We start from the raw sequence: 24,126 nt of genomic DNA, 5'->3' as shown, positions 1-24,126 counted from the left end.
AAACCCAGGTCTCCCACATTGCAGGCGGATTCTGTACCATCTCAGTCACCAGAGAAGCCCATGAATACTGGAGTGGGTAGCCTATCCCTTCTCCAGGGAATCTTCCCAACCCAGGAATCAAACCGGGGTCTCCTGCATTCCAGGAGGATTCTTTACCAGCTGAGTTACCAGGGAAGCCCTCCTAGCCATCATTTTATGATTAATAGGAAGGTGTACAGGAACCTGTTTTGGTAAAAAAAAAAAACCCTTCTAATCCAAGATGAAAAGAGTAACATCAGTTTTACAAAAGCACTGCTTGGAGAATGACAGGGATAGTTTGCTTTATAATGCAGGTTTGTAGAGTACTATTGTTTTAACTCTTATTGTAACACTTGAGCTTTTCTATGTTGATCAATTATAGCAAGGGTTTCTGGAAAATAGGCCAGAGTGGGAGACACTCCATCTCCAAACCTATTAATACAAAGGACATTTATAGTGAAAAAGTAGGATTTTTTTTTTTTTTTTGGTCTATGACATGTAGCTGGTGAGAACATGGTTCCCTGACCAGGGATAAAACCCAGGTCCTGGCAGTGAAAGTGCCAAGCCCTAACCAAAAGTGAGATTACTTTAACTGTGAGGGATGTGTAAACATTTATTCCCGGAAGTGTTTCTTGACTAATCTTTGAGATAAATAAGCAATTCCAGGCAGAGCATGTTCCTGGCTGAATCCCATTCTAGGCATGACTGAGTATGGTCTCTGCGCAGGGCAGGGAGAATGAAGGGCAACTAAGAAGCAGGGGGCTCACCTGTATTCTCCAAAAGTGCCATCATCTTCCTTCATAGGCTGGATTTCAGGATCTGCGTGGGCATCTTCCTTTTCTTTAACTAAAAAATTACCAAAAAACATTATTATCTACTGATCCTGTGTTTCCTTATTCAAAGTCTTTAAGAGCACACTCTATGAGACATATAGCAGTGGGGAAATTTTTCTATATGCCATAGATGATACGCAACCAGATGTATCATGTGGCCATCCATTTATTTATTGGCCCCACCTCCCCAGTTAGGGATTGAATGTAAGCCACGGTAGTGAAAGCCCAGAATCTTAACCACCAGGCCACTAGGGAACTCCCTATGCATATATTTTGATGTATTAGTCTCTTGGAGGTAACCTAGAAAAACAGAACAGGTTAGAATAACCTAGAATATTTTGTTAACAGATAAAGTTAACCTCATGAAAGCATTTTGGCACAAGTTTCTTACTCACTTGATAGAAGAATAAGTCTTAAGATTCTAAGATTTCCCCCTATTTTACCAATCTATCTGTTAACTATATTCATGGGTACAAGTTGCTTTGGAAATCTATTCTTTTGTAGATTTTCCCCCCTGTCACTGAAAGGGAAATGGCCAGGTAAAAAGAAAATAGAAATTCACTGGATCTATTAAATTGAAAAAAACATTAACCGTATAGGGAAAGCACTATTACACATCATATCAGGATCCAGTTCATGCATTACCTCCTTTAGAAAACTTCACGTTTTCCTTCTACTACTGCCTGTTGGTTTTAGATGCTATTTCAGTACCTGTGACTCCTGTGAAGCCTAAGGAAGCAGAGTCACTAATATCTTCAGAGGACAGATTCATTTGCTCCTCCAAAATTGTCTTTTGATCCTTGGCAATTTTTAGGCTTCTATTACATACAAAGGCATCAGCAAGTGTCTGAACAGAAAGTCCGAATGTATGGCTCTGGGAAGATACACTTATTGTAGTCTCCGTGATGACTCTCATGATCTTAGTTTCATGGATTATCATGCAGCATTAGAGGACAATTTCAATCTCTGTTTCTTACCTGGATATTTACCACCTTTGTTTCTTCTGATGAAGCAAACAATCAGCAAAATTAAGATCAGGAGAGCGACAGCACACATTAGACCAATGAACCAGCCCTGAGTTGCTATATCCACTTGCCGGCTTGCCATGGCTGGAAAACAAGTCAATGGTGTCAGTGCCAATGGGTTAAGGAGGAGGTGAGAAGTGTTGTAGCTTCTTGCAGCAAAAAACTGCCATGTACATGAGCTTTTCTATATTTTACATGTGGCCCCACATTGGAATCTGCCAACTACCAATCAGGAGTTACATAAATATTCAACTGGTGAAAAATCTTCAACAATTAAGAAAATTCAAATAGAGAAATCTGACTGCTAACACATTCAATGCTAACAAACCCTGCTGAGCATTGCATTCAGTTATTTTCACTATATATTTTCAACAGAAACATAGTCCCAAACCAATTAAAACATTTATTGTTTACAGGGTAAGTTGTATTTACGATGATAAGAATAGAAGATCATTTTAAACAGAACAGAATGTATACATCTAATGGAGTATTTTTCTTTCAAAGGAACCACTTTCAGAGGCTAAAATACCATTACAATAATGTTGCCATTTCCCCCAAATGTTTTAGAAACTGTTAAAAAGAAAACTTTTCACACATGAAACCTGTCCACATAAGATAACCAACCTTATTACTTTATATAACATCTTGATTTGTACACAAAATATTTCTTAGATTTATTTTTCATCTCATTTGCCAGAGTTCTGAAGGCTCTAGGGAAATTTCTGAAAAATCTTATTTACCATAAAAGGATCAACATGTAATATTCAATATCACTCAGGATCCAATCCAAAAACTATTAGGTCTATCTTTATCAGTGGTATTACTGGAGTAAGTGGCCAGTTTAAAGAGAATAATACTCAATCACATGTATACAGATTAAGTTTTCATCTACTCTGAGTCAAATAATGTGAAGCCCTTTATTCAACCAACCACAGTATGCAAATCTCCTAAGAAAAACACAGAATAATTAGCATTTCCAGTATTGTTCAAAAGTGTCAATCAAATGGGACAAAGTGCAGCATCAATGGCTAATCAGAAAAGCCCTTGAGAATTTGTTTCAAGACACTGGTATAAAATTTTTTTAAAACCTTGATTTTTTTCCCCTCTTTTTACCTTAATCAAGGTAAAGGGTTTTCTTCTTTTTATTGGTAAGAATGCCTGTATATCATTCTTTTAATTTGACTGGATTTCTTCTGAATCCATTAACATGGTTGGGTTAGGTGAATGTGATTGCTGGATGCAGAAAGAAGCATGGTGACAAGTATCCCAGGCTACTGTATATTGCAAAAACAGCACCTTATTGCCGTTTTTCTCCACTCAAAGGATAGGGAGAAAAATGAAATGCTTAAAATCAAGTGTGAAGAGGAATGTGAAAAATTATGTGGATGTGTGTTGAAGAAATAAAATGAGAAGTGAAATACATTCTTTGGAATATGAATCAAATTGCAGGTAGCCGGTCCCAGTAGCCTCTTGGGCCTCACTGGGTGGAGGGCTTTTGAGTTGTATCATCACTAGATACAACTGAAGCAGGAGTGTGGGCAGGGCTCCCCTTCCATACACATACCATAACCACCACGGGGAGGGTGAAGATGAGGATGATGATAACAAGAACTGACATTTTGAAACTTACTCTACTAGGCACTGGACTGAGGGCAAAATCTCATTCAGTCTTCACAAAAATCCTCTGAGGCAGGCATGAGGAATAAACTCAGGCTCGGAAGGGTAAAGACCTTGTCTGAGAGTCAGAGCTTCACCCAAGACTGTGGATTCCAAAGAATATGGTACCAGCCATTGCTCACTACCGCTATAATGCACTGGTGTCCGGGCATTAACTCTGCAGAAGTCTTTACAAAGAATAAAACGCTGTAGGGACTTGCATCTTTTAAATATTTTAAAAGTCCACCATTACACATACTCTGGCAACATAGTTCTGTCAGTTTACACATGCTCTCTGATTGAGTACATTTTCTTCAAAGCTGAACCAAAAATTAACTGATGTAAGTCTATGGAGCCTTTGCTTGAAGTTACGGAGTCTTTGTTTGTAATATGCTTAATGCTTTACAGTCCTGTAATAAATACTATCTACATTTACATTTTCCATCTAATTATGTGCAACTGATGAGGGCAAAATGCAAGAAGATACTGAAGTATCAGCACAGACATTGTCTTAGGAAGATACTGACTGTCAAAACTGAACTGCCAATTGGTGGTTTGTGGCTATGCAGCTATGCACAAAGTGGAAATGTTTCTTGACAGCTGATAAAGGAACCTCCAAGTTGACTTTGTGTTTTGCCCCTGTGTCTAAAGAAAAAAAGTATGTCTCTCTGCCCCATTTATTTAAGACTGGGCAGATACAGGATGTTAAGAGGTGCATATGTGTGTATGCTCACACACACATTCAAGTGTACCAGAAGTTGACATAAAATAAAAATTATGTAAGTGAAAAGAGCTTCTACTGATTTCCCATCCACATGAAAAGGAATATGAAGTCCAGAATGACTATAAGAGACTTTAAATGTTACAGGACATTCCAAAATCATCTTAACTAAAATGCACATATTACTACAAATCCAAGTCATGGCCACCACTGTGCATCTCTCTCTCTCGCACACACACATATACACAATGAAGGCTGTGAGGTTTTTTTCTTCTTGAATAAGAGTTAGTAGGATTGGGTAGGAGATCAACAGAGGATTGTCCTTTTATTCAAAAAATTTACAGTAAAAATCTATTCATGTATTAGTTGAATAAACCATATAGCAATACATTAAACAAATAGACCTAAAGAATATGAAAACAGAAAAGAAACCAGAAAAATGAAATTGACTTTGTTTCCTAGAAATTAGTCTTAACAACAGTCTTCTCTATCACCTTGCTTGTTGTCTCATGTTTAACCTGTGTTCTTTGGGAGCAGGTCTTTGAGGAAAATGTCCTTGAGTACTTAGGATCATAAAATAAGCATGGAAGACAACAGACTCACAGACTTAGGAAACAAACGTATGGATACCAAAGGGGAAAGATGGGAGGAGGGATAGATTGGGAGTTTGGAATTCACATATATACACTACTATATTTAAAACAAATAACCAATAAGGACCTACTGTATAGCCCAGGGAACTCTGCTCAACATTCTGTAATAACCTAACTGGAAAAAGAATAGATACATGTATATGTACAACTGAATCACTTTGTTGTACATCTGAAACTAAAACAATATTGTTAATTCAACTATACTCCAATATAAAATAAAATTAAAAAAATTTTTTTTTAAAACATGAAAGAAAAAGAGTGAGATAAATGGCTATTTTTGAAGAATCCATTATGTATAAAAGTGACCTGCTTAAGAGTTAAAATAGTTAGAAATGTTTAAAAAGGGAAAAAAATTACTTTGGTCAAAGTTTGGAGGCAGTTGACCAAACAAACAAACAAACAAAAAACCAGAACCCACTGGGGGAAAAAAAAACCAAACTGTTGGGCCCAGTAAATTTCAATCTGTTTTAAATCTTTTGTGAAAGAAGAGAAGAGACTCAGTGATTGGGGAAAAGAGGTGAGAAAGCAAGAAAAAGAGGTAGGAGTGTTAACAAACATGCAGGTAAGAAGCACAACAGCAGGATACCATCTCTAGCCTTGTTTTTCAGTGTGTGCCAGAGGAGGAAATTATGAAACAGACCTTAGGGACTTCCCTAGTGATCCAGTGGTTAATACTTCACTTTCCAATGCAGGAGAGTTCAGGTTCGATCCCTGGTGGGGGAGCTAAGATCCCACATGCCTTATGGCCAAAAAACCAAAACATAAAACGAAGTAATATGGTAACAAAAATCAATCAAGACTTAATAAAAATGGTTCATATCAGACAAATAATCAAAGAAATAGATCTTAAAAAACCAGTATCAAAGAAAGAGACGGTGTCACGCTAAGAAGAGTCACAAACAAGCACAGGTGAAAGTTGAGTCTAGGTTTCTAAAATGAACACAACTCAGAGAGAGAAGCAACTCATTCATATGGAGAATTAAGAATTCAGCCAGGGTGCTATGCTTCCATGCCAGGCACTAGCATTCGCACCTTGAAATCTAGCTGGAGGAGTGAGAATCAAGAGTAGCAGATCATGAACTCTACAGTTCATCCCACAGCCCTACAGGATAGACAGAGAAACTAGGAGGACCAGCAAGCTGGATTAACAGCATCTGGCATCCTAGAGCTAACATGTTAAGTAAGGTCACTGCGGTTTAATGGATGTTTATCCCCTTAACAGGGAGGCCTGGTGTGCTGCAGTCCACGGGGTTGCCAGGCAGAGTCGGACAGGACTGAGTGACTGAACTGAACTGAACTAATTCTCTTAACAGTTACATTTACATGTCAAAGGTGACAATAGCTGGTTGTGGCCTTATCCTATTCTCCATTGCTGACACACAAGAATGGCCCACCCCTGAGTGCTCATCTTGAAACTCACTTGCCAGCTGCTGCTATTATTGTAGGTCTAACCACATCAAAGACAAACTGTTTTCTAATGGGTTTTGTTTGCTCTCTGTCCTAGAAAATGCTGTAACTTGATTTTGTGGATGGAATCTAATTCTAGCTAGGTCTGCAAAGTAGGAGTACACTGGGACCATGAAGGGTCCAGAATAGATGGAAAGACGTTCCAAGAGCTGAACAGAGTGGTCATTTTTGCTGCTGTTGTTTTTGCTTATTTGTTGGCCGTGTGGGATCTTAGTTCCTTGACCGGGGATCAAACCAGTGCCCCCTGCACTGGAAGGCAAAATTCTTAACCACTGGACTGCCAGGGAAGTTCCTGAAGTGGTCACTTTGCAGACAACCTGTTCCCCTTGGGATGTGGGCCTCTGTGGCCTTGAATGGTGGGTGTTTGTCAGTTCAGTTCAGTTCACTCGCTCAGTCGTGTCCGACTCTTTGTGACCCCATGAATCGCAGCACGCGCGTGTAGAGAGAGCTTATTCTTGGTGTTGAAAATATGAGCTCTCCTGCATTCTAGCTGGGTGATAGGGCAGGCCCTTCACCTCTCATTACTGGTTGTTGACATGGGGTGGAAGTGGGTAATAACAGTCTCCTTCACAAGATTGTTGTAAGGACTGAATGAGAAAAGCCAAGAAAACCATTCACCTAGTTGAGATTAGCACTGAATGAATGCTAATACTAGGGCTGTTACTATTATTAGCCTCCTAACTCTATACGGACAGAATAGATAATTGAGCTTTTAGTATTTTGAAATTAAAAATTCTCAGTAATAAAAAACACCTTGTCCTGCTGGCTGTGAATGGCAATTCCTCTTTTAATACGGAATTTTCCTAGAACTCTGTACACTTATGGATATGAAAGTACAAAGAAGAGAATAACAGAAAAATATTTTTCCTTAAGCATTATGATTTTAGCATATGAATATTTTCATAAGGTATTTTAATACTACATTTATTTAATATGTTCTTAAATATTACCTATAGTTTTTCTTTTTTTCAAACCACTCATGTTCTTTTCTAAATTAGAAGAAATGAGTTTAAAAATCATGAGGCTTGGGTAAGGAAAGACACACAAAAAAATACATATTTTCCTATGGGTTCTACAGGAAATGCAACATTTCCCCAAGAATGCATGAAATGAGTGAATATAACATGATTTTATGAATCATAAAATGAACACATACCACACAACCCTTTAAATCGAAGCAAATGGGGATTATTTTCCATCTTATGAGGAAATATGGATATTTTTACACCTTACAAGAACATTTTTCTTTATTTTAGAGACTTTAATGTTCTTGTGTATTTTGATAATATTCACCTAACTAAAATATATACAAGCAGTCAAATATGGTATGATAATGAAGTACATGAATTTAATAATTTTTTGTTCTACAGCAGTTTAATAGTCTTCAAATCAGTTGTCACACAAACTGCAGAGTTCGGTTGGATTACAGTCCATTTTGACATTAAAAATTGTGACTTTATCAATGAGCTGTTTCAGCTCTAAAGCATTTCAAAAATTCTGTTCTAACTCTGAGGGAAAGTTGAGACATAAATGATGTGAAAAATTGAGTCACCTAAATCATGTAGGTTAAGAATCATATTTACCTCTGGTTTTGTAATGGTTTTGGCAAAAATGTGATTAGAAGGTGATTTCCTCAATTCTGTAATTAATTTGATATAAAGGGCCAAAGACAATTAAAAACCCAACTCGACACCCAACTGGGCCCCACAGACATTCTCAGCCCTACCCACAATACGGCTCCATCAGCCTCCCATCTCCAACTGGAGCACTGGGTGGCTTCACTTCTGACTGGGAGCCAGAACTGGTGTGGTGTGCACCTCACCTGGGCCTGTCTCAAACACATCCTCTGAACTCACAAAACCAGAGTCCCCCTCAGCACCAACTCGAACTTTGTATGCTGTTCCTGGCATTAGACCCTTTAACCCAAAGAAGCTCCGAGAACCATTTACAATTTCTCTCCTCCATTCTTCTTTGCCTATGGAAATTTTGCAAAAACAACACATTGGAATGTTTTAAGGGAACGGAAGTCATTTAGTGCTTTGAGAAAGGAAAATACACGTTATAGGCAAAAGACAAAATGTAAGGTGCTTCAGTTTATCATTTTAGGTGATATAAGTTGAGTTGTGTCAAATAAATCAATGAAAATGAACAGCTACATGACAACGTCCTCAAAGAAAAATCAACTGGATATCAGATGACATTTTAACTGCATATATACCCACTGGATTAAATCTTTTTAACACAAAGGAAACTTCTTGATCTTTACCTTGCCTTGTGAAACTACTGAATTTCTCTAACGATATTTATGAAAAGAACTGTAATACATTAAACAGCTTGATCCAACTATGGAAAGAACTGTTTTTTTTTTTTTTTTTTTTATTCACAAGACAAATCTTTCAGTAAACTTAAATGCCTTAAAATTTACCCAAGTTATAGATTCAACCTTTCTCAAGTACTGGTGTTTCTAAACTCATAGTTTTTTTGTTTTTTGTTTTTAATATTTACTTGCACAATAAGGGCCTAAACAGAAAGTTGAACTATATTCAACATTTTGTCACAAACATTCACTGGCCACCCAGCTCATTAAGTGCAGAGCACTGTATTAAGGAGGAGGACTGGGTTCTCATACACTCTGAAAATTAAAGTTGCCCCATCTCCTAGTAGATGTGGCCAGGATATAAGTAGAGTACCTGACTTGGGAATATATTAAACATAGAAATAAAATTATTTTTTATTATTCTAACTTACAAGTCATGGATAAGGAGTTTTAAGTACCACAATCTAAAAATAACAAATGCAATGGAACTTATTATGTCCCTTGTATTTCATAACATGAACCAACGAGACTCCTAGTTATATATAAAATATATAGGTTGATGGTTCACTCTAATTTTTTCACATACATTGGATTCATTTAGATCAAGTTATTTTTCCAGACGATCCACAGTACATCCTGAAGATGTTCTCAATCTCTTCAAATATAGCCCCCCAATTAAAACCCAGGTAATGAAATCATTTCTTACTGCCAGCTACACCATATTCAACATAAAAGTTCACAAGCTCTGGTCCCTCATATTCCCAACTGATATTGGCTGAGGTCTCAGCAGCGGCAGTAGTAAGTTTGCTGATCCCGGGGTATACTGCTTAAAATAAATATACAATAGAAAAAATAAAACAGAGACAGACAAGTCAAATTGCAAAATCAAACACACACACAATGTAAAATAAGTTTAAGTACTCTGAAATTGTTCAAGTCAAATGAAATTGATTGTTAACAGAGTTCATTTCTCCTTCACTTTAGAAAGGTTTTCGTTTCTTAAGTTACAGCATTAGGAAATAAATGAGAAATCAGAAATAATGACACACACGTATTAAAATGTATGAGTTCTATGACGTGGGTCCTAAACACTATAAACTGTTGTCCACGAGGGACAGTCTGAGAACATCAGAGTCTCCATGTACTGATGTACAGTGGGGATGGGGAGCTGACAATGCTAGGGGCAGAGGTCACAGGGTATGAGACTGCAAGGTCAAACCCAACACTAGTGGCTGCTTTTCCATGCTACTTATCATCTCAGTGTAGGTCTTTAATGAATTGCTGTTTAGATAAGAAAAAGAGTAGTGGCTTCTGATGTGTTTTGAGTCACAAATTTCTTTAAGAATCTGCCTCTGGGAAATTCAGGGACCCCAGGTGAGAAGCATCTGCCCTGGAGAAGGTTGGATAGTTAGGGTACACTGAAAAAGAAGCTGCAAAGAAAATGCTCAATACTAGTTAGCAGAAGTGAAGAAACAAGAAATAAAATGAATAAGAACTATTTCACTTGACACAGTCCAGACAGCAAGACAATCTTCCTTGACGACTGTTCATTACATACCACGTTCTGAGAAAATCATAGTGTAATCTAAACTAAGGCCACCTGATGCGAAGAACTGACTTCTTGGAAAAGACTCTGTTGCTGGGAAAGATTGAAGGTGGGAGGAGAAGGGGACGACAGAGGATGAGATGGTTGGATGGCATCACTGAATCAATGGACATGAGTTTGAGTAAGCTCCGGGAGTTGGTGATGGACAGGGAAGCCTGGCGTGCTGCAGTCCATGGGGTTCCAAAGAGTCAGACACAACTGAGTGACTGAACTAAACTGAACTGAATCTAAACAGCTTCCTGAAACATCAGATTATGGAACCTACATGATGCTACATGCTTGCCACCTAGTTAAGATGACATTTACAGTCATTAAAAGATGTTATTTGGCTACCTGAGCCTGACAATTCTATCAGCCTTACCACAATGGCCTACAGTAAAAATGACAGGCTGCTGCTGCTGCTAAGCCGCTTCAGTCGTGTCCAACTCTGTGCGACCCCATGGACTGCAGCCCACCAGGCTCCCCCATCCCTGGGATTCTCCAGGCAAGAACACTGGAGTGGGTTGCCATTTCCTTCTCCAATGCATGAAGGTGAAAAGTGAAAGTGAAGTCGCTCAGTCGTGTCCGACTCTTCGCGACCCCATGGACTGCAGCCTACCAGGCTCCTCCACCCATGGGATTTTCCAGGCAAGAGTACTAGAGTGGGGTGCCATTGCCTTCTCCGAAAAATGACATAGTTATAGCTATATTAACTTGAGTAGTTAAACAGTGATAAATCAGATTATTATCCCAGGGGAAATATCCTAAGATAGTAAATCAAAAAGCAGGAATGGGTTTATTAAGGCTCTGAAATTAAATTCCAAATTATGTTATATAATTTAGAAGCCAAAGCCTCTACTGAAATAAATTCAATGAAATAGCATTTCTTAGAATCAAAAAGAGAAGTATATTAAACAAATTCAATAATGCATTTGACCTCTGAGATCTAATTCACCATCACATATATATTACATACCCCTCTGTGCTAAAGATGGGGGGCAGCAGAAACCAAAACTGATTATGGAATTACACAGGGTCCTTCTGTGGACCTAACTGATTTTAGTTGTCTGAGGTATTCCTTTTAAAGGAATTGTAATAAAAATATGATTAATCAACAGAGACACAGTTAAAACATTTCCTGTATCTAAAGCATCAGTGGCAAAGAATCCAGGCAAAACACTAATTTTCCTCAAAAAACTTTGGTATCACGGAACTGAGGAATGTAGTCTTGGTGTAATTATGGAAGATGTTCAAGGCAGAACCATACCTTCCAACAGAAGAGCAATTTGCTGCTGCTTCTTTTTTTGCTGATTATTAAAGATACCCAGAGAAGACAGTACAATTTCCTAAGGTTATCCTGTTGGGCCCTTCTTATCACAGAGAATTCTAACCCTCTTTGCTTTTAATCCCCAGTCATGCACTTACTGAACCAACACTCTTGAGGACCTATCATGTGCTGGTGTCATTTCTCCGCTGGGCTTTATCTAGTCTGCATCTAATCCCTCTTCCTACTGTAAGTCATTCTCTGCAGAGACCACCAGCAGAGTTAACTAAGCTTTAACTTCCAAAACTGCATCTCTGATTCCTTCACTTCCCTGTATCAGATGTGGATGGCTTACTCTGCCCACAGGTGGACTGCTGTGTTTAACCCAAATATCCTGTGGGTTTTGAAACCCCGTGACTTTGTTTATGCCACCTCCCAAGAATTTATACAACCCACCTTCCTGATTCATCTGCCCAAATTCCATCTGTCCTTCAAAGCCCAGTTCAACATTACTTTCCTTGGGAAGTTTTTCCTGATCCTGTTTGGCAAAATAAATGGTTCACTGCTCTAAGATCAGATAATGTTTTGTTCCAGTTCCATCTATTTTCACTCCTTTTTAATGTGTTGTCTTACCTGCTAGATTATAAGCACACCAAAGGCAGAAATTGCCTTAGTGTCCAACACACAGAGCCTTAAAAAGGGCTGGTGCTTTTTCTGGGCCAGGTAGACATAAGCTGTTGAACCTTCTCTATAGTTGGGGATTTGGAGCCGGGAGAGGGGTTGTTCCTTTGTTTGTTTTTGGTTTTGTTTGGTCCAGGCCAAATAAAGTTGTGCACTTTAAACTTGCTTTTGACTCACTGGCCTTGTTTCTTGACCTGATCAGTAGCTGTGGGACTGATTCTGGTATACGGATAAAGCGAGAGTCTGACCACAGAGAGGATTCGTCACCAGTCCCTTAGGCAGAGCTCTCCTCTGCTCTGTCCTGTTTGACCACAGTCAGCTGCTAATTCAGTCAAGAACTAGATTCAGTTCTTGACTTGCCAGTTAGTTTTTCCCTATTCCTTTGCCCGAACTGGTCACCTCACACAAATGCTCTGAATGCCTGCTCCCAAGGTGAGAAAGTAGGTAATAATCCATAGATAAAGCAGTGTCTATCCATCAGCAGTACTGGGACCATAAGTCAAATCCATTCTCCATGTGTTTTCAGTTCATTTCTACAGATGCCTTCACAGGTCTGTTTCCCCAGAGACCCTGAAACTATTGAAAGGGACATCGAAACTGAACAAAGGCAGCCAAATGACTACAATTTCTTACACCAGTATTGAGAGTTCTGACCAAAGACCAAAAGAAGTGACTCCTGAAGACCTCAAGAGTACAAGAGTACTCTTGCTCAAACTCAGAAGAGTGGTAAGAAAAAGTGTTAGCCTAGAATAATACACCTAACTGAATTTCCATGCTCAAACTCAGAAGAGTGGTAAGAAAAAGGGTTAGCCTAGAATAATACACCTAACTGAATTCTCTTGGTTTCTAATTCATGATTTTGATAATCATTTTGTAATTCTATATTTGAAAGCTTGGGTTTCATGAACATCTCTTAAAATCTGTAAGAAAATTTTAAAATGTAAATTTCAAATCTATCTTAATGAAGAAAAACAGAGAAGAGAATAGAATTCATTCCTAGAATGAAAAAAGAAATATTTTAAGGAAGGAAAACCCAGGGATACAAATTATTCTTCAGCACTTTAAAGTCTCATCATGGTTAAATATCATCACTTTATGTAACCAATGTTTAATTACTGGTATACTATTAAATGAAACAATATAGAAAAGAAGGTTAGATTTAGCTTTTTTAAAAAAATTTTAAACACCATAATCTTATCTGAGGTTCCACCAGATTTCAACACTGGGGGCTTCAGGAACCTTCTGAGACTCTATTTTTGCTCATCTCTATAATAAGAAGTAATTTAGAATTCAATTTAGTAACATCAAATGGTAAAACCGCAACTATTTTAATTAAGATTTCTTTTAGTTCATCTTAATTCATTAAAATCAGCGGGTGATATTTTTTCCACTGGCATGCATGTCCTTTTCCAATATGACAAGTCAGTGGAAAACACAGACAACCCTGCCACAGCTCAATTACTCGGCTACTGCCTCTAGGCAGAGCCCAGTGACAGGCTGCTGCAGAGGGAAAGAGGCCAGGCTTTCTCTGGAATGGTCCCATGAAAGGGTCTAAGGGGAGCCCAGCAGCAAATTATTGTAAAACAACCAAGGATTTTAATGGACATGTAACCATCCCTGGAAAAAAGCACGCATAAAAAAGAGAGGCTCACATCCTTATATGCTCTTGTGAAAATTTTGAATTTTTACAACTTTGTTCTTTGGAGTCTAAAAACACCTATAAAACATTGTTAAGTTGATTGAAAATAGCCACAGTTCTTATTCTATCATTCTGAAATCTAGCTGATCTACATTTTATAATTTACCAAGACTCTGAGTATAAGATGTGTAAGAAAAGAGAAGATAAGATTAGGTCTAAGCTCCTAATATTTGAACAATTTAGGGCAAAGTGCTTATTTATTTTGGTTGACTTGTTCTTCATTCCCATTTGTACTTATTTGGTCTGTCGAAGTTCAAGAACATCCCTGGCCAGGGGTGTTCTCTATGGGTACAGTGCCCAGTGAGGCAGGGAGGTCTCTACCGCTCGCTAAAAAGCTGACGGATCTGCCAAGAGTCAAAGACTGAGGGAATCTCTGGGTGGAAGAAATAACTACAGCTCATTCAAGCATCATTCTCCCAAACAATCTTCCTCACACAGAGATCTGTGAGCAATTAAGGAGAACAAAAGTAATTCCCTGTGACTGCTGGTGCTTCCCCAGAGAAGACAGACTTGGTGTAGTTCGGTGAAGACAGAAATGGAATAACACAGCTGAGTAGAGCATGTGGGCTGCCTAACCTTGCTCCGAGGGGACCCCGCTGGGGAGACTTTCAGTCCTGGGCCAGTTGGAGTGTACAGCGAAGTCAAAATTCCAAGTGGACAGTGCAGTGTGATGCCAGCAACGTGTACACTGAGTTTAGGAGGACAGCTAAATCGGATTAGAACGGGAAGCTCAGTTGATCTGATTTCTTACTGGCTGTTTTCATCACAGGGCTAGTATTTCTGAGCCCTTCATAGACAGCATGGTCATCATGAGGGGCTGTGACAAAGTCACAGTTTGGGTCATGTCTGATCCAGCCACAATCCTTAGCATTAAAAGCCAAGAATAGGATTTGGACCTGGGATAAGTCTTGAGAAAAGGTGAATTCAATGTGCGGCTTTCTCTTTGTAAAAAAAGGCTAGACATGAATTTTAAAGTCAAGATCTTGCAGGATATTATCTTTCTGTTGGTGTTTCAGAGCTTATTTTATTTTCACTTTGAACCCATGCTGCACTTCCCCATGGTTAACATGGCAAATTTCACACATGTAGAAAGTCATGCAGATGAATTATTTTACCTTTGCCTGCACCTACATCAGGTGGGAGAATACCAGCTTTCCATGAAGGGAAACAGAAACAGGACACTATATAGTTAGCATGTAAAGCTACATAAAACACTTCTTAAAATGCTAAAGCATGCAAGAAGAATGGAGTGTATCATATCAGTGTACCACCGCAAGGTAGGCTGGTGTTCCCAAACTTACCAGGAATCAAATCCCCACATTACTCAAAGTGCATTATTCATGCTTGCCTATTATGTAAGATGCTTAGGAGATTTCAAACCAAATTTCAATTTCTAATGCTATGGAAGATAATCAAATAAATAACCCTTAAGCAGTTCTATAATTTAGAGGCATGCAAAATCTTTTACTTTTTTTTTTAATCATTTTCACTGAATCTAAAGTTTTTCAAAATCATTTTTAAAAGTATGAAAGGAAGAGTTCCTTCCTTTCCTAAATACTTTAATGCTTTCTCTGTACCAGATGGCATAGCAAACTATGAAGTCCCATGCTCAAACATAAAAGTAAATGTATTATTTAATAACTGTTTTGATTTCCTTGCCAGAAAATCTAAATCAGTATGTAGACTAGCAAATTTTTTCTGATGAATCTAGACCACCACCAGAATCACGTGTATTTATTTGTGTATAGGTCTGCATGTCTGTGTGTGCACGAATGTGTGTGACACATATATGTACGTATATGTGTGTGTGTATATCTATATGCAAAGTTGTAGACTGGAAAAACACATTGTCTTGAACTGTGAATTCAAGTGTGGCAAAATGTTGTAATTTCCTACTCTCACCTTAATATTTTAATACACGTTTAAAAGGGACTTAAAAAACAAACAGCAAATCATTATTTCAGTATGAATTAAATCATTTTTTATATATATTTCAGAAAGAGAAGTTACTGATACACGTTTGTATTAGTTGGGTAGCATGGATACTTCCACGGTAAGAAGGAAAGAAAAAACATGATTTCTGTCTCATGATACTTCTAATTACATGGATTTTATACATACCCAGCTTACCTTCATCCACAGTTGTTATTGCTTCTTCTGTTATTTGAATTCCTGATCCTGCTGCTGTTTGCGCATAGAAATAAAACTTATACCGAGTGCTGAAATTTAAATTTTTTAAAATCCAGCGGGTCTTGTTGGCAGGAATTTTCAGATCTACCAGAGGGCCTAATTCATGTGTGCTATTAACTGTCAACAAGAACATAAACAAAATAAAGTAATAAAGTAAATGAACAAACCAAACAAAAACAAACACACTGACAGAGAACAAAGCAATGGTTACCAGAAGGGAAGGCGTGTCAGGAGAAGGGGAAATGGGTAAAAGAGTCAACTGTGTGGTGACGGACAGAAGCTGAACTTCCAGTGGTGCATACGGAAGAGTATATACAGAAGCTGCAGTGTATACAGAAATCAAAACAGTACTGCACACATGAAACTTACATAATGTTGGAAACCAATGTTTCCCCCATTAAAAAAACCAAGTCATTCCCCATTCACTGCTGTAGGAACACTATCATAAATAAATGCATCAACCCAAAATGTTAAACCCAGATTACACTGATTTGTGTAACCTTACTCACTCTTTGTCCAACATAATTGATAACCTTACCTAGTCCTATAAATGGGAGATTGGGATTGACATACACAAACTACTATATATAAAATAGATAACTAATAAAGACCTACTGTATAGCACAGGGAACTCTTCTCAATATCCTTATACTGGCCTATGTGGGAAAAGAATCTAAAAAATGAGTGGATATGTGTGTGTATATATATGTGAATATATATATATAACTGAATCATTCTTAGCTGTAAACCTGAAATTAACACAACACCGTAAATCAACATACTCCAATAAAGATTACAAAAAGAGAATGATCTCAAGATTTACCCTGTGATTATAATACAAATACATCTATATAAGTATATATGTACATACATAGACAGGTATTTAATTTTGCTTTTGCAAGTCTTTTAAATATAAAAAATAAACTATGGGATTAACCATTTAAAAAATTTCTATAACATGGTGCAACAAGGGGAAATAAAGTCTCCATTGGCTTCTAAGATGGGAGAATTTTATAGCTGAATCTCAATAGCATTTCTTATCTCTGTTTTTGCAGATGGAGTCATGTGTTCTTAAATAACCCCTAAACTTGTCTTCAGGGGCTTTGTGCCAAATGTACCCCTTTTCTTCCCATTTTCTGGTTCTACATAATGCCCACATATGTAACGATAGTACCCACCTAAACCCCATGCTCAAGGTTTGTATTATTCTACACATCATTTATATTCAAAAGCATATATGTCATTTTTATTTAAAAAGTATGATTTGAAGTTCCTTCTAGAATAACAGTTGAAAGTGTATATATATATGTATATACATATATATATATATATTCTACAGCTGTAAGGAAACAACTCGTTTGTATTTTAAGATAACTGTTAAGATCTTTTCCTTCTTAAGCCATATTCCCAAATTTCTTTCTCCCCATAACTTACTTGGCTGATATTTTAAGGTATACTCTGTCAAAATGCCATTTGGGTGGCTTGGTGGCTCCCATTCCAAAGTGAGAGAATCTAGCGTTGGATTAACAATCTTCAAAGAGGACGGAGCGCTGGGGACTTTAAATGAGAAGTATAGTCAACACAAAGGTTTTTGAATGTTTCAAATTGCATTGAAGTGACATATTTCATCAGATCTATACCACACATCAAAATTTTTATAACTCTTATTCATAATTCAGCTGAAAATATGTTAATAGAAACCTGTTCTGCCTCACCATTTCCATCTAAAGTCATTAAAACCATTCTCTCCAAATACATAAGGACTTTGCCTTGATACGGACCCAAACTAACGTTCAAACTAATATTGTTGTTGTTCTTTTAAAGAGACAGTACTTGTTTGTTTCTTGAATGGGGTCTTAATAAAAGCAAACTAGTAACTGAGCAGAACTAGTAATATAACCAGACCTGCAAGTAGAAGCAGTTACATTCTGGGCCATGAAGGACTGTTTTCCCCAACAAACCAGGAGTCTGCAAACAGTCAGAACACGCTGTGTGCTAGGCTCTGGGCCTGAGCCAGCCTGTCCAGGTGCAGAGGGGCTCTTATCCCAAGAGCTGACAGATGTCCAGCATCTTATGGTGATGGACAACAGCCTGGTTGCTGGCAAACCCCTGGCTCTGGGGAAGGCCTGCAGGGAGTCAGGATCTCTGTGGCAGAGGCTGGCAGATTACCAGAGGAAACATGCCTGGTCTTCTTTTATCCCCTTTCTCCTGAGGATGAGGGATGATGGCAGTCCTCCTCATGATCGTTAGCTTCTCTACCCAACCTAGCACGCTCCCTAGACCCTCCTGTCATTACAGCCAGAAACCAGGTAGTCAACTGGAATTTCTCCCTCTGCCTCATTTTTACCATCTCAGGAACATGAAATTCTGCAACATCCACCGTGGTAACCTCAACTATATCCCTTCCCTCCTCGCCTCTCAGCTGCTATCCCCTTCAGGCCCTCACTGGCCTTTGACTGAGCCTAGCAGAGTCCTGGCATATAATTCCAGGTTTCCTCACATCACCCCTTTGAGAATCTGACACCCATAAACTCTCCCCTGAAAAACACATATCCCTTGTATATAACACTAGGGGGTTCATGGAGCTCCTTAAACCCATCCATCAACCTCTTAAGAGACTACAGTTCCAGGTTAAGAGCTCCTGGTTTGAGGGTTAATATCCATAGCATTTATGGATTATGACCAGATCAGCCATCATACTGGTTCTCCCAAACTGACCTTCCTCTCTTTTCTCACCATTCTTGGCGGCCTAACTTACGGTTCTCTGAAGGAGCCATGCTGCTTCCTACCTTTGTGTCTTGGACATACTACTTCCTCTTTTGTCTGTCCTTCAATTTCCTGGCCCTCTTTTCTATGGCACCAGCCCCTGAGCTATCTAAAGAACCTGTGTAAGGTCTCACCAGTGAAAGCCTCTAGTGTAAGAAGTCCTGACCTCCAAGGAGCAATGAGGTTGAGGACCAGGCATTGTAATGAGATGGGAGTTAGGACACAAGTGACGTTCAGAGGCTGCTGGGCAGCTGCCAACACCATGAGCCCTTCAACCAGAAGTCAGGACAGGGTTTGTCTATAGACTGCTTTTATCCGTGTCTAGGTATATGCTTGAAAAAAAAATACTAATTAAAAAAGATACATGCACCCCAATGTTCACAGCAGCATTATTTACAATTGCTAAGATATGGAAGCAACCTAAGTGTCCATCAACAGATAAACGGATAAAGAAGACATGGTCCATATATACAAGGGAATACTACTCAGCTATAAAAAGAATGAAATAATGCCATTTGCAGCAACATGGAGGAACTTGGAGGGTATTATGCTAAACGAAGTAAGTGAGACAGAGAAAGACAGATACTATATGATACCACTTATATGTGGAATCTAAAAAATACAGCAAACTAGTGAATTTAATAAAAAAGAAGCAGACTCACATATATACAGAGCGGACTAGTGGTTATCAGTTTGGAGTGGCAGGGGGAGGAGGAATCCAGAGGTAGGGGAGTAAGAGGTATAAATTATTAGGTATAAAAACAGGCTTCAGGAGTATACTTACAACATGGGGAATACGGCCAATATTTTACAACTAGCTGTATACCTATAACTTACATAATATTTGTATTGCAACTATACTTCACCAGGCTCCCAGGTGACTGTGCCCAGACTCCTCCAGCCCCAACTCCTGCATCAGTGTGTTTGGTTCTCCGCAACCCCCCCACTCCCTGCCCCCGCTGCCATGGCCTGCGCTTGGAGAGACTTCTTTCCAACATGTTCTGTCAAGACCTCCAACCTTCGGGGACTTCCTTGGTGGTCCAGTGGTTAAGACTCCATGCTTCCAATGCAGGGAGCACAGCTTCACCTCTGCTCGGGGAATTAAGATCCCACGTGCTGTGTTAGCATGAACTCTGAAGCTACGCTGAGAAAAAAGTAAACTACAACCTAGAGGATTCTTTCCTTTCTAGATGTTTTTCTCAGGCAATCACCTTTTGTTCTCATGCTTTTTGGCTAAGGTAATTGAGGTTTAAAGAAGTTACATAACTTGCTTTAGGTCAGAAAGTTAATGATCCAGGTCAGCATCAAATTAGCAAGGCTCTACAAGGCATTGTAATAAGATGGGAGCATTGTACATCTCACTGTAATGAGATACTTCCATATGTTAGCAATTGTAAATAATGCTGCTGTGAATATTGGGGTGCATGTATCTTTTTAATTAGTATTTTTTTTTTCAAACATATACCCAGACATGGATAAAAGGAGTTTACAGACAAACCCTGTCCTGACTTCTGGTTGTAGGGCTCATGGTGTTGGCAGCTGCCCAGCAGCCTCTCAGACTCACCTGAGTGTCCCAACTCCCATCTCATTACAATGCCTTGTAGAACCTTGCGTAAGTGTCCATCAATGGATAAGTGGATAAAGAAGCTGTGGTACATATATACAATGGAATACTAGTCAGCCATAAAAAGAATGGAATTTTGCCATTTGCAGCAACATGGATGGACTTGCAGGGTACTATGCTAAGACAGAGAAAGATTTTTGGCAGTATGACTAAGTGTGGAGAAAAATGTTGAGAGAAAGGTGGTTTTGGGGAAGCCTGTGAAGCCTTATCCACAGCCTCAGGCCATAGATGAGCTGACACTTTGCCAGCTCTGTGTGTGCTGTGTTCATCTATGGGACAAATCACATTTGGCTTCCAGAATATACCTTACTTTGGGGCCCTTCTGTTATCCAAAGCCTGTTGAGATGTGCCACATTCTCCTAGGAGCTCAGAAATACATCCACCCTACCTCCTTCCGGAGTATTGAAGACCTTGTCAGGGCTGGCTGGGCCCTCCCCTTTCCCATTGACCACACGGACATTCAGTGTGTAGTGGCTAAAGGGCTCCAGCCCAGGCAACATGCCGTGAGTCTTGCTGCCCTGGAAAGTAAGGATCTTCTTTTCAATATGGCGTCTGTTTCTTGTCAATGAACTCTGCGCCTTCCAGTAGTAAATCTGAAACAGCAAGAAGAAAAGTCAGGGATGGACAAGGGAATCAACGGAATCTTCATGATCACAAAATTAAAGCTTTGTGTTTTCCCCCAGAAAGTTCCCTGGGTAAATTTTAGACTAGAGGAACAATGGACAGATATTGATTTGGAGGCAATCGAGTAGGACCCCACAGGTAGTGAGAGAAATTAAGAATATTTGATGAAGCTGGACTCTACTATTTTGTTAGAGGAGTCTAAGTGAAACTAAAGAAATGAAACAGCATGAGACCCATAGAGAAGGATTTAAGTGTCCTTTACTTACATAAAATAGTCTAAAAGTAAAAATCATTGTTGTTGTTTAGTTGCTAAGTTGTGTCTGACTCTTACAACCCCGTGAAAAAAATTAAAGATTACTGTCCAATATTTACAAACTTTTCCAGACTTAATACAACTTCAAGTACAATATATCATTTAGTTTAATCCTAAACCCACAGAAAAGGTGTCACAACTTTTATTATGACTATTCCTATAGTACAGATGAGCCCCTGGGCTATCAAGAGGCAAGAAGACCCTCTACAAAGTCTAGGGCTTTCTCACTAAACCAAACTGCATTGCTTAATTAAAAGCACTTATTTTTTGGCATTAAATTGCAGAAACAGATTTTGAAGAGATAAAGTATCGATTAACTTTGGATAAAAATGCAGAATTGCTATTTATTAAGTCCTCTTAAATTCTCTTAGGAGTTTAAAAGCACTTTCAAAAGAAATCAATGTATCTACAGAATCTGGCCAAATTGAACATGATGCAGTGCAAAAACTGGCCTCTAGATGTCAGGGTTTAACAAATCAAAGCAGTGACTTCTTGGTCGCTAGGAAAGTTCTTTGACCATCTGTCAATCAAAAATATGAATCCATCTTTCTACCCTTCCCTAGAACAAAGAAAATTGATGTTTATAAGAATGACCTAGTTGGGACTACATGATCTTGCTGCTGCTTAGTCACTTCAGTCGTGTCCGACTCTGTGCGACCCCATAGACGGCAGCCCACCAGGCTCCCCCGTCCCTGGGATTCTCCAGGCAAGAACACTGGAGTGGGTTGCCATTTCCTTCTCCAATGCAGGAAAGTGAAAAGTGAAAGTGAAGACGCTCAGTTGTATCCGACTCTTAGCAACCCCATGGACTGCAGCCTACCAGGGTCCTCCGTCCATGGGATCTTCCAGGCAAGAGTACTGGAGTGGGGTGCCATTCTACAATCTAAATTATTAACAACAAAAGTCTACATTGTTCTCAGGATAATTTTGTTTGTTCGACACATGTCACTATTGCTTTAAAGCTAGGTGCATTTCATTACACTGTAGCTTTCTGAACAATAGTTTTTCCCATTTAATGCATTCGTTAACTGTTGAGTTGGCAGACTGTTAGATTACATGTGGGATAAGTGGAGAAAGTACTTTTCTCTCACTTTGTGAACAGTGAGATTTTGATCTGACTCTAGCTGGGATGCTGCAGAGGTGGCTTGCCAGATGAACTCTCAAGGCTTCCTCCAGCCAAGAAAAGTGAATCTGGCATGCCTTTCACTTAGATGGGCAGGTTCTAAGAAAAGAACAAGAAAAGTGTCTTTCACTTGCCCGATAGCCCTGCAGGTGTCCTCGGATACTTTTCAGAGGTACAGGGTCCCAGTGCACCTCAGCTAAGGTGCTGTTTACCACGTTGACACGCACATTCCCTGGAGCCACCATTGGGACTGGGGAAGATGAGAAAGGGGGGTAAGAAGTATCAATGTCATTTTGAATTTCATGCAAAAATGTCACTGTCTCATAATTTTGACTTGACACATGCCCCAACCCTATTCTATGAATTATCAAGGAGGAGAGTAATTTTTCATTTTTGGTATCTGTTCATTTGACTTTGTGATAATAACACATCTTTTTAAACAGTAATAACTTTTAACATTCTGAACCGATTTTCTACATAAGCAGGCTGTTTAAATGCAGAAATGTTGAGCAAAATAACTGCTGCCTCTCTCCTTCCCAATCTAAGTACCTCTGGGCATGGCCTTGACTTGCACCTTAGTAATCTGTTTGCTGGGGGACAATATACACAAAATAGCATCAGACACTTACGGTCTTCTCCAGAATGTCCCATGACTGCAGCTGGCTCTGGGGCAAACCCTGCATCGTTCAGGGCCTGAACTTTGATCAGGTATGGAACAAAGGTTGGGGTGCCCGAGACAATGTATTTGGATACATTTGCCACAACCACAGACGTCCATTCATCATCGCCATCCTTCTGGCGCCAGCTAACTTTGTACTGAAGGCCTGGCCCATTAGATTCAAAACCATTCAAGGGCTACAAGAAAAGCCAGATAATCAGAGCTTATAAAACAGATTGCACCATCTCATACTGGAATGGCAAGTTTGATTCCCAGACTTAAGGACAGTGAGCACTGAGACAGTAAAATATAAGCTATGAACAGTTTTCTCCAGGAAACTTTCTGTCTTTTTTTCACATGTGATGAGATTCATAGCTTGTTTGGGATCAACACTTCAAAGGTAGTTAATTTCTATCTTGAAGTAGTAAAAACCACCCAAGCCTTTCAAATTCTGGCTTCACAGTTATGGGTGGGTGACATAAAACTTTTCAGTTACATAATTTCCTTTATGTATTTCTGCTTGTGTGACAGTGCATCAGTCTCTATTTTACTTGGAGACTGAAACTTGTCAACTACTTCTTTATTAAAAAAAAATGATACTGGCATATTCTGTCTTGTTTCTCCATGCATGTATATAAATATACACAAAGGTGTAAGCATCTAAGTATGGCCCTGTATGGGTCTATCTAAAGTAAGTTTTAAAAAACCACAAGTAAATATATATTAATTTTTCAAGTCCAGAAAATACACACAGGCCAAAAAGAAAATAGTAGAAGTTGACTACTGGTACGTGTCTTCTAGATGGTTCTTTATGATGATGATAATTCGAGTCAGCATTTATTGAGCATGTATATGTGTTAGGCACCGTCCTACGTGCTTGCTATGCATTAACTCCTTTAATCTTATGAG

General features: G+C 38.9%; 1 protein-coding gene across 6 annotated transcripts in view; it reads right to left on the bottom strand.

Annotated features, from left to right (window-relative positions):
• Positions 1-24,126, bottom strand: part of NRCAM (neuronal cell adhesion molecule) — a 320,887-nt gene that overhangs the window by 15,956 nt on the left and 280,805 nt on the right. For 3 of the 6 annotated variants that reach the window (XM_070369599.1, XM_070369602.1, XM_070369600.1), the window contains 8 exons: positions 23,189-23,414; positions 22,694-22,809; positions 20,888-21,092; positions 17,544-17,666; positions 16,050-16,226; positions 15,035-15,070; positions 1,829-1,960; positions 786-864 (listed from right to left, as the gene is read on the bottom strand). In XM_070369599.1, coding sequence (XP_070225700.1) covers positions 786-864; positions 1,829-1,960; positions 15,035-15,070; positions 16,050-16,226; positions 17,544-17,666; positions 20,888-21,092; positions 22,694-22,809; positions 23,189-23,414 — 1,094 coding nt within the window. Of the gene's footprint in view, positions 1-785; positions 865-1,828; positions 1,961-8,195; positions 8,349-9,396; positions 9,517-13,043; positions 13,050-15,034; positions 15,071-16,049; positions 16,227-17,543; positions 17,667-20,887; positions 21,093-22,693; positions 22,810-23,188; positions 23,415-24,126 lie in introns of all 6 variants that reach the window. The other 3 variants (XM_070369603.1, XM_070369604.1, XM_070369605.1) reach the window with 2 other exon arrangements.

The sequence above is a fragment of the Bos mutus genome, chromosome 4, assembly GCF_027580195.1.
Source record: "Bos mutus isolate GX-2022 chromosome 4, NWIPB_WYAK_1.1, whole genome shotgun sequence".
NCBI classification, from domain to species: domain Eukaryota; kingdom Metazoa; phylum Chordata; class Mammalia; order Artiodactyla; family Bovidae; genus Bos; species Bos mutus.
Note: the sequence above shows the minus strand (reverse complement) of the source record. Positions and strands in the feature narration are given on the sequence as shown.